General features: G+C 34.8%; 1 protein-coding gene across 1 annotated transcript; it reads right to left on the bottom strand.

The window, feature by feature from the left end:
- Positions 1 to 9,459: 9,459 nt before the first annotated feature.
- On the bottom strand, positions 9,460 to 10,648 carry LOC120088091 (Sugar isomerase (SIS) family protein). Its single transcript, XM_039045152.2, has one exon. It carries the CDS (start codon positions 10,197 to 10,199, stop codon positions 9,597 to 9,599), a length of 603 nt encoding a protein of 200 aa, XP_038901080.1. The 5' UTR covers positions 10,200 to 10,648; the 3' UTR covers positions 9,460 to 9,596.
- Between the last annotated feature and the right edge of the window lie 622 nt (positions 10,649 to 11,270).

Genomic DNA, 11,270 nt, shown 5'->3' with positions numbered 1-11,270 from the left:
ACTAAATTATTACAATTAATAATGAAGAAAAAGAACTGGAATCCGAACCATTAGAAGTTGAACCGTCAAACCGTGTAGCATTGCAACACCGTTTGCAGCGTCGCAACACTCCGCGCAGCTCCTTTACTATCTTTAACAATTAGTAAAAATCTAAAACTAATCTCGAAAACATCCAAATGAGAAAACCTCATTCAACATACAATTATATAGAATTAATAATCCAACCATTATTCTGTATATGTTTGAAAATTAGAATTAGAATGGAAACATATGCTCTAATTCTGATTGAAAGGATACACGAGTACCCATTGTAGAAAAAATCGCGTTCTAATTTTAATTTTACATAACGCGAAAAGAATGTATGTGACGAAAACAGAATACATATGATCAATTAAGCATGCATGCATGCATGCATGCATACATACATACATACATATATATATACATACACACACACATATATATAAAAAAATTAGAGGAAGAAAAGATTTGAAAAACGAACCATTGAAGACCAGTCTCTTCATGATTTCCTCTCCAAAAATTTTGAACACGGACAATAGAAAACACAGCAACAAGTGTTAAAAAACAACCGACACCACCACGTGGGGACTTCGGTATTCTTGGGATAGAGAACCGTTGAGAGTTTGTGGGTTTCTTTGAATAATTTGGAGAGAGAATGATGTTGTTTTGAGAGAAAAACACTTTTCTAAAACCTTCAACAACTTCAATATTTTCATCACCTTACAACTTCAACGCATTTTGGAGTAAATATAATTGTGCAAGTGGAAAATGAAAAAATCTTTCTTTTCATCTTCCAAATAATAATGAGAGAATTTTTTAAATAAAGTGAAAAGTTTATAATTTATTAGAAGAAAATGAAAGGTTTATATAATTAAAAAATACATATAATTAAATAAAACTGATTTTCATTTAATTAATTTGTACTTTAATTAACAACTTTTTTATGTAATTAAAAAACATGCGTGTCATTAAATAAAACTAATTTTTATTTAATTTATATATGTGTATTTTTTTAATTTAATATAAAAACAAATCATCTTAATTATTTAATATGAATCAAATTCATATTAAGTTTGACATTTTTTTTCTTTCAAATTATATCTCATATAATTTTATATAAATAATTTTCTTTATTAATTTGAACAATTCAAATTAATCCGAATTAATTCGGTTCTCATTTTTATCCCAATTGAGCTAATGAGGGGACTATATGGATCTATAGTTTGAAGCTCTAATGGTACTCGATTAATTAATCAAACTTTTTGAATAAATTAGTCAACTTCCATTAACTGTCAGCCACTTCACTAAAGATTGGCAGCTATACTCTTTACACTATATATATGTGTGTGTGTGTTTATGTGTCCACTGGATATAGCCAATCAATAGTGTGTTGACCTTTTACAAATTGCTCGTAAGTACAGTTGGGACAAAATTATTGTTTTGCCCCTATAATTGAAGGAACCTTTGAAGGTCCTTGAGCAGAAGCGTGGAGATCGATCCAAAATTTATTTTCACATAATCAAAATTACAGAGTACAAATGTTATGCATAATCATAAATTTACAGCATGCAAACAGAAAGGAAATGAGAGGATTAGGGTGAGAGTACTAACCCTTGAAGAATGATCTTCTTTGTGTATGCTCTTCTTCCGAACTCGATACCCCACAATGGGCACCACCACTTGATTGCCTCAGTATTCTCTTGGCGAGAATCCAGGAGTTTTATAGGCTCTGGTTATTTTGGAAGTGGGGGATTTTGTTAGGATAATTTAGGGACGCATTTTGTTTTGTTTTATTTTTATCATTTAAGGACGGATGGGTTTGAACATGAAATCATGCGTTAGACATAACTGATGCGTTTGCTCCCATGCGTCTGAGGTCATGCGTCGGAATGATGATGCGTTAATCTTAGCATGCAATGATCACGTGTTCCTATCACAGGTTTTCTTACGCTTGCGCCAAGTATAACACAAACGCAAGTTTCTCGGGTAATTCGAGGTCAAACACAAGGACTTGTCACTCAATAATATTTTTGAAGTGATGCGTTTGAGGCGATGAATAAGAATAAAAATAAAGCGAAGAAGTTTTAAATGTTTTACACACTACTTCTACTCCTACTAAACAGATTGAGCAATAGAAGACTTGCAATTAGAATAAGTAGAGACACAACAACCAATAACGCATAGTAATGTTTACTATCTTAAATCGCCTTAGTAATCCCAGCTCGTTGCACTAATGCATCACACCTCTCGGTGGTCAGCTACATGACTATATCTCTATAGTGCATGGTTACGTCGAGCATAAGATTGTGCCTATCTCTAGGAACAATACGAACCTTGCTTAGTGTGTTCCATCCCTTATCTTCTCAAGCAGTTAGACGCGGCTACTTAACTTATAGACAAGCAATGCAGCATCCCATAGACAGGCGTTGCCATAGCCTTTCACCAAGCAAAGAGGATTAACTCACTACACTCACACAACGCACACCTCTCGGTGGGTTGCTACATGTGTCCTATCTCTAGGCTACACAATTAAGCATGCGATTGACTTTGATAAATAAACGCTAAAGATAAACTATGATAGAGATGAAGAAGACGGTAATGAAGGAATTAAGATTTTCATTGATCACAAAATATCTTTATATCTCTAGCTAAAATGTAATACAATACAGAGATTAGAAGGGAGATGAAGGACTCTGCGTCAAGGCTGTCGGTGGTGCCATGGTTGAATGGTGGAGATGTCTCTCTCGAGCTCTATCTCCGGCGAATGCTCTGATCGTCACTCGGTCTGGGTTGTGGAGATGAAAAATTCTCACTGGAAATCTCTTTCAAACTCTCATCTGTGATCACAAACTTCTGCCTTGAGGCAGAAGCTCAATGTCTCAAAATGAAGGTCTCAAGGGCTATTTATAGTATTCGGATGCCGACAGCTGTAATGATGAAGGTATGGTTCACTGTTGCTTTTGTCGCGGTATGGGCATTGTCACATCGCCTTATCTTATTGATACTCCCAAGGTATGCGTCCGAGCTAAATTTAGTTGAAATTATCAACGCGTTCTACCCATCTTGCGATCTTCTATTATGGTTGTCAATCCGTGGCTGCAATCTCTATTTGTTCACCGCATTCTCCATGCGTTGGACACATGGGGTTGCTGTTTGTGTTCATCTTTTGCGGTCGTCTGGCTTCAGTGCATGAGTTTGTCTGTGATTGCTTATTACAAACGCATGCGTTTGATTCTTGCGATAGCTACAAAAATAGACACTTTGGCATGGAATAACGCATAATATTGGGTCAATGAGGTTTTAGGTACTTATCGACGCAAAACTCAAATTTTCACAAATTCTAAGCATTATCACTACGTTTTTTATCTGTTAACCCTCATAATTCTAAATAAAAGGCTTATAATAACAGGCATTTCTGCCAGTTATCAGATTTTGAGAGAGATGAAAGGAAGTGAAGGGGTTCAGATTTTCTTAGAACGTTCCTGTGTATATGTCATCCTTTTTGTGAAACCACACTAGGAAAAAGAAGAACAACACTTCCCCCTTGCCCCATTATCATGTATTAGAGAGAAAAGAGGGGGAATGAGTTACAACTCCCTCCCAAAATGATTTTTAAAATAAACTAAAACTTATTTATTTATTTTCATAAATCAATTTAATATATATTTAGATGATAACTATCTTATTATATAATATATATTAAAACTATATGTTATATCAAATATAACATATAACCTATACTTTCTGTTATCTCACCAATGACATTTAATATAAATCTCATTTATATTAAATTTAATTATCTGAATCAAATTCATATAATTAGTATTTGAATCATATTCAAATATTTATTTCCTCTCAAATAAACTTTATATTATAATGTATCAAATAAATTACAGTAATTATATCATATAATTAGATTAAATTAATTATATCACATCTAATTAATTCCCTCAATTAATTTGAACAAGTCAAATTAATCCAAAAATTAATTCCCATTAATTCCCATTGAGCTATAAAGGGAACCCCATGGGCCTATAGCTTGAAGCTCAAACAGTACGTGAATAATGAATTAAACTCTTTTAATTAAATTATTCACCATCCGTTAACTATTGGGCATTCCACTAAAGACTGATAACTACACTCTTCGCACTACAGATATATTTCTGTGTCCATTGGATATAACAATCAACAGTACAATGACCCTTCACAAATTGCTCGTAAGTACAGTGAAAAATTACCCTTTTGCCCTTGTAGTTACATCTAACTCCTTAAGTACCACTGATCCCTCTAATGAACAATAAATCATAGTCCAACTATGACCAAACCCTCTTGGGTCAAGAGAGGGTGTGGCATCACATTGTTCAAGCCCCGGAATCAGCTCTTAAGGAGCAATTTATCTACTTACTTTGACATTGGGGAAGGAGTGAATTCCGTCTTGTGTAGCTGTGTTCCCAGCTCCCCAGTCAAACGAATCTCCAAAATGGTAGGCTTATTGAGTCGGCAATCTGGCCACTTTCATCCATACAAATAAAAGGACCGCCTTCATAGGCAGGAATTCACAACTTACTTAGGATTCTGGTCATGTTACCTATGGTCATCCTGGTGAAATGTAAGTTTCTATTATGAACAGCATTATATAATAAAACTAGTCATTTCATGGTCTAGTCTTATACACTCCTTTGTATATTATATCTCTACTCATATGTCTCCACATGAATGATCAAAATTAGATCATTTATATCACTTTACAACAATTGTAACATCTACAAAGCGGGTCGTACTCGTTGTGTCACCAGGATAACGTATCCAGCCTTATCCATCTACTATAGACCATTTAGGTTATCACTTAAACATAATCCACCCATATGTCTCTACATACATGTTTAAGTTTCTGTTCGGATCGAGAATCGATGTCATAATTCGACTTCAAACTAAAACAAAAGAAAATTTATAAAATACCCAAACTACTCCTATTACTACTACAACGTAGCAACAGTGGTAAGTGCGGGGTCGAACCATAGAGAAGCAAAGAATTAATTTCTTTTGGGTTAGATTTGACCGCGGAAAAATAGTAAAAATGGGGGTTTGGTTTTTGGTTTTAAATTGAAAACATGCAAGATAAAGTAAAGTGCAATGGATATATGAAACAGTAATGGATTCGTGTGGTTCTCAAATCAAGTAGCCATTTAATGTAAATTAAATCATTGTTTTCAGCCAACATATCATATATTCGAATTATGCATGCATAACTACTCAATCGATGCGAATTAACTAATCTCTACAAGCCTAAAAGTCAATTAATCCAAACTAATCAAGTGTCCTAATTCGTAATTAAGGCTGGAATGATCGTGCCCTAACTAATCTATATGCTCCTAGATGCAATTGGTTCCTCAGCGATCATAAAGAACTAGAAACACATGCATTAAGATTCAAGATTCAACTATGTTGATTAAATGTCAAGACAACCGTGTTCAAATAATCAATTTATTCTTTAAATCTAGATCAAATGCGTGATGCAAAGATTTATGGACAACCTAAAAACCTAAGCATGCTTATCTAATATGTGCTACAAGGGTAAATTCAAATCATGGACGATTACAAGGATGCGTGAGCTTGAATTTAACTAGCGAAGACATGCGTTCATGATAGGGGCGTCAATCCAATACATAAAAGCAAATCCAAATTAAACAAGATTCAAGAAAAGTATAATTATGGATTAAAGCATAAAGATGGAATAGAAAATTCATCAAAATACAATGAATATTCGATCCAAGAACTAAACGAAAGATTACCTCATCGATTCATAGACAAATCGATGGGATGTGTTCCAGTACACGTTCATAATTCGAAAATAAAATAAATCTACTTAATGATACTGAAAACATAAAGGAAAAGGAGAAAGTCAAGGAATCTCTTCAGCCTCCATGGAAGAACAACGAGGTTTTCAACATTTTCAGCCTTTTTAAATGGTTTTGTCCTAAACGAAGAGGTGAATTTATAGAAAAAATTTGGGATAGTGTCACAACGCTTGGAATAGCATTGCAACGTTGTTGCGGCTGAAGGGAAGCGTCAGGCAAAAAGTCCAACACTGGCCTTGACGCTATCTCGCGCTCGCGCCTTAAGCTCGTTTGTCAAATGTCGTAGTGTCACAACGCTGTTGAAGAGCGTTGCAACGTTGATGCTTCTGTCCCTCAGCGTCGAAGTTGAGCATTGTGCCAACGGTGGCACTGATGAAAATCTAGAGTGTTATGACGCTTGGTGCAGCATTGCAATGTTGCCTTGCACTTTAAGCTGTTGCCTTCAAGCATTGCATATGTGTCAGGTTAGGCAATTCAAGAGCGTAGTGACGCTCTAACAGGGGCATTTTGGTCCTTTTGATTCCTTTGAAGCTTGGATGCTCAAATCAAGTTCAAATTGCTTCAAATTAACCCCGATCAGCTTTAAAACCCCAGTTCTACCTCTTGGTTGCTTGTTACCTACAAAATCCACTAACAAGTTCGAATTAAGCTAGGAATAATAGCTCTTTTTTAGATCTATTAGCTATTAGATAACCTTGGATGTTAGTTGATTGGTTTTTGGATTAATGCAACTAAATGCCAAATAAAACATCATATTTATTAAATAAATAAGATGTTTGTAAAATATGATTACAAACTATAAGACCCTATGAGATTTAAGGCACCAGGCCTCAACAATAGTTACATCTAACTTCTTAAGTACCATTAATCTCTCTGATGAATAATAAGTCATAGTCCAACTATGACCAAACCACTCTCAGGCCAGGAGAGGGTGTGGCGCCACATTGTTCAAGCCTTGGAATCAGCTCTTAAGGAGCAATTTATCTACAGTCTCCAACTATAGAAAATAAGCAAATTCCTTTTTATATAGCTATGTTCCCAACTTTTTAATCAGACGATCCTCAAAATGGTATATTGAGTCGGCATCGTTCTCATCCATACAAATCAAAAGATCATCTTCATAGGCAGAAATTCACAACTGACTCAGGATTCAGGTTAAGTCACCTATGACCATCTTGATGAAATGTAAGTCTCATCTATCAACAATATTATATAGAGAGACTGTACATTTCATGGTTTGATCTTATACGAACAATTTACATGGAACACCCCTACTCATATGTCTACACATAAATGATCAGGATAAGATAACTTGTAGTACAACAATTGTAACAACTACAAAGCAGGTCGTATTCGTAGTGTCACTGAGATAAGGTACCAGCCTTATCCATCTACTACAGACCATTTATGTTATCACTTAAACATGATCTGCTTGTATGCCTCTATATACATGTTTAAGTTTCAGAAAATAACTCTGGATCTTAGTTTATTGATTTTTGTGGATAAACGTGATTAAATGATAAATAAAATATCTCTTTATTTTATTAGATAAATCAAATGTTTGTATAATACAATTACAACTACAAGACCCATGAGATTAAGGCATCAACCCTAACAATTTTATCGTGGAATCAAAAGAGAAATTAAAAAGATTGAAACATGTCGTGGGGGGTTTAAACCAGAATTCACAAAAGTTTAAGAGGTAACTCACCTTTGTGAATGCAATTGTTGTCTCACGTCACTATGCATCAATTCAAATCGCAAGATATTGATGCTTAAGTTTTCTATCATTCCATTGCTCATAATTATCTTCTTCTTTCTATCATTTTTTCGGTGCTTGTAGGTCATTTTTGGGGGACTGTTGGGAATAACCCACATACACTTTAGGCCCAAGGCCCACAAAGGCACATGGGAGTAGCACCTTTCACTTGTCCCACATTGGAGAATTAAGGAGTAGATAGATGGTATATATAGAAGACCACTTCTAGGCACTTGTAAAAGTGTGTTGATGGTGGAAGTATAACTCTTTCACCACACGTATGTCTCCATTCAGTCGGACAAATAGTAGGTTGGGCTCGGGTTTGGGTAAGTACACTTGCGCATAGTTTTAACTTTTTTTCAAAATCTTAAAAATTAATTGTTTTAAATTAATGACACAATTACTTTTTTTTCAGATCTGAATTTATTATTTTCCAAATGTTTATGACGTTGGCCTCCTTCTTCTTCTTGATAGCTTTAAAACCCATAATTCTCATATCTGGAAAATTAGTTCTTTGCATCCCTATTCCAGTTTTTCCTTCTTCACCAATCTTCTCCTCCAATTCTGAGCAAACACTTTTCTTGCTATCATTCCAACCCTCTATCTGACAAATGTACGTCTAAAGGAGGCATTATGTTAATCTTGGGGAGCAACCACTGAATTTTCTTTCAAGGTAGTGGTTTCCACGACGCAACAACTAGCTTCCAGATTTGTAGACGACTAGCATTACATTACAACAACAGTAAATTTGTACTTATAGGAAGATAGCCTTGCGAAACAAAAAGAAAAAAGCTTCGATACTAAAGTCAGATATGAGAACTTTAGAATGAAGGAGTATAAGTTTAAATTGTCTCATATAGAGTTATACAGATGTATTTATAAGAGAACAGACTTAACGTGGATCTTAATTCTAATAGATAACACATAGATCACATGCCTCTTTTAAATTTTATTTTTTTACAAAATATTTTCCTTATACAAATAAACGATAAGTCTGTACTTTTTTTCCCAATCCCACAGCAACAAACAACAAGGTGTACATTTTTCTCAAAATAAATAAATAAAAGTGTACCAATTTAGAGATTAATTTTTGCGGAACATCGTGAAAAAAAGATGCAATTATTACCATTTCAAAGACGCAAAAAAGAAAATTATGGTTGAATTCATCCTTCTTTGAGTTAAAAGAATAAGACAACGTTCAATTTTATTGTATTTTATCAAGAATTACATACTATTTTAATTTAATTACAAATCCAATGCGCACCTATGCTTAAAAATACAAAGTGAATTCAATTGAAACTCAACATAAAAAATATATACCTAATGACTAACATTATAAATCAAACTAAACTACACTTATGTCTTGTGATTTTCCTTCTTTTACATATAAAAAAAATAATATTTTGATATTTCTTTTTTAAAAAAACAATTATCATGTGTCAATTTTTAATTGGGTGGAATTAAGACAACACCCAAGTGTTTTCCTTATAAACCCACCTCCCTAAAATATATTCATAAAAAAAAGATGTGTATATATATATAACTATAATATTAAATTTTTGTCGACATGTCAATATTTTCATCAATATTTTCACGTTTCTATGAGTTTGATATTAACATGAAGAATGAATCGATATTTCTATTATATCATAGAAAAATCTACGAAATATAATTAAATAACAAAATATCACTAATATAACTATAATAAAAATAATATGTTAACTTGTCTAAAAATTATAAAAGATTTATTTTCTAATTTAAATTTATTTTTTGAATTTTTTATTTTTATAATTTTTTTAAAAATATTCATCAAAATTAAAATTGTATGAATTTATATCTAAATTTTCATAAAATTAAGACTTCAACTCCGGCATCCACATTTGAAATATATAACAAAACAATTCTTTATTTAAATTTAGAGCAAAAATCCAACCACGCTCTGGCTGAATCTGATCCATTCATTCAAGATTGGTGTGGCGTGATCGGACGGCCTCAGGGCTCTCTCCCAACACCTCACCCAACCGATACACCACCATCTCAAACAAAACAAACAGAGCTCCTTCATACAAACTCCCCATCGGAAGCAGAGGTCGACATTTGGCCGCCGATTCCTCATCGTCCGCCATGGTCTGAGCCGGAACGTAGCAAATCACATCGGCGTACTTCACAGACGAGCCGTTCTCCGGCTGGGCCGTTAGAAGCAAAACTCTACCGCCGTTGGATCTGGCCACGGAGCAAATCGCATCCACGGTCGAAAATCCACCGGGGCCGGCCGACGCAATTAGGAGGTCAGGAGCGGCGATTGGGGGCGCGTTCATGTCAAAAACCTGGTGCGACGAGAGGCCAAGATGAGCAAGCCGCATACAGAGGGCTTTTAGCATTAGGCCCTCACGGCCGACGCCGTAAAGGAACACCCGGGCCTTCCGTGCTGCGGCAGAGGAGAGCTCGGAGACCAAGAGGTCCAGCGGCGGCGCGTGGGGTTGGGTGGGTTTGGAGAAGATGGAAGCAATATCGGAGCATATTCGGGAGGCAAGAGAAGAAGCCTGTGATTGGGAAGCCATTGAATGGGGATTTTCGAGAGCTTGATGGAGACTCTCTGTTGGTTTCAACGGATCTTCTTTAAACTAACGAAATCAAGAGGTTTTGGCTCTGTGTTATGCGCTTATGGTGCAATCGCTTTGGATAATCCTTTGGTATCGTGCCACGTGTAATTAGAGTCTATTGTTATTGTGTTTCTTTGACTGTGGTGATAAAGACGAATTTGTCATCAAGTTCAAGGTGAAGGTTTTCCTATTCAAAGCTCTTAGGTGGGTTGAGTTTTGGTTATCTCCAAGGGTATAGGTTTCTTTTTCCTTTACTCTTGTTGAGTTTGTTAGACCAATGTTAGATTGTTGATAAGTTTGTTTCATTACCGGTTACAATTTCAAAACTTTGTTCATCTTTTTGGTATCGGAACATTGTGACAAACAACAAATAAAGTATATATTCAGGGAGATCAGCATCAAAATACCTCATTGACACTACTCTTGAATATTTGCAACCGGATCTTAGATCGTATTGATACAACAAATTATGTACTATAGCGATTTTAGATCTCACTTATTCTCAAATCACACAAACTTTATCGTTTTGTTGATGGTTCTTATACTGCTCCAGTCAAAGTTTTACCAGTTGACTAGCTACCTCCCAAGGAAAATCCTGAGTATGAACGATGGTACAACAAAGATCAAATCCTAATTACTCTCATTAATCAGTAGTTGTTTCGGTTGTTTATGATGTAGAAGATTTTAACATTTATACTATGAACAAGTTTTTGTCTTCTTACTATGTTTTTCAAACCCCGTTTCGAACACGATCTTAAGCAAATTAGTTTGATGAACTTCATACTCTGTTTTTTTTTTTTCTTTTTTAGGACAATACAAGCAAAACACAACAGATAAACAAAAAAAATTATATCACGAGAAACAAGCATAGAAAACCACTCAGGATAAGGAGTAACAAGAAGATAAGACTCATACTCCTCTAAAGCTTTAAACACAGGGGAGTGCACTACAACATTTTGGCATCGATGAACACAAGAGAAAGAAACACATCCTCAAGTCTTTGTCTCCTTAATAAAGTAAGAGACCTCT

Source organism: Benincasa hispida, chromosome 1, assembly GCF_027475165.1.
Source record: "Benincasa hispida cultivar pf3 chromosome 1, pf3_genome.v1.1, whole genome shotgun sequence".
In the NCBI taxonomy this organism is placed as follows: Eukaryota; Viridiplantae; Streptophyta; class Magnoliopsida; order Cucurbitales; family Cucurbitaceae; genus Benincasa; species Benincasa hispida.
Note: the sequence above shows the minus strand (reverse complement) of the source record. Positions and strands in the feature narration are given on the sequence as shown.

Bases quoted from the DNA above. Each gene is read 5' to 3' on its own strand.
- LOC120088091 (XM_039045152.2), bottom strand. From the start codon at position 10,199: ATGGCTTCCCAATCACAGGCTTCTTCTCTTGCCTCCCGAATATGCTCC.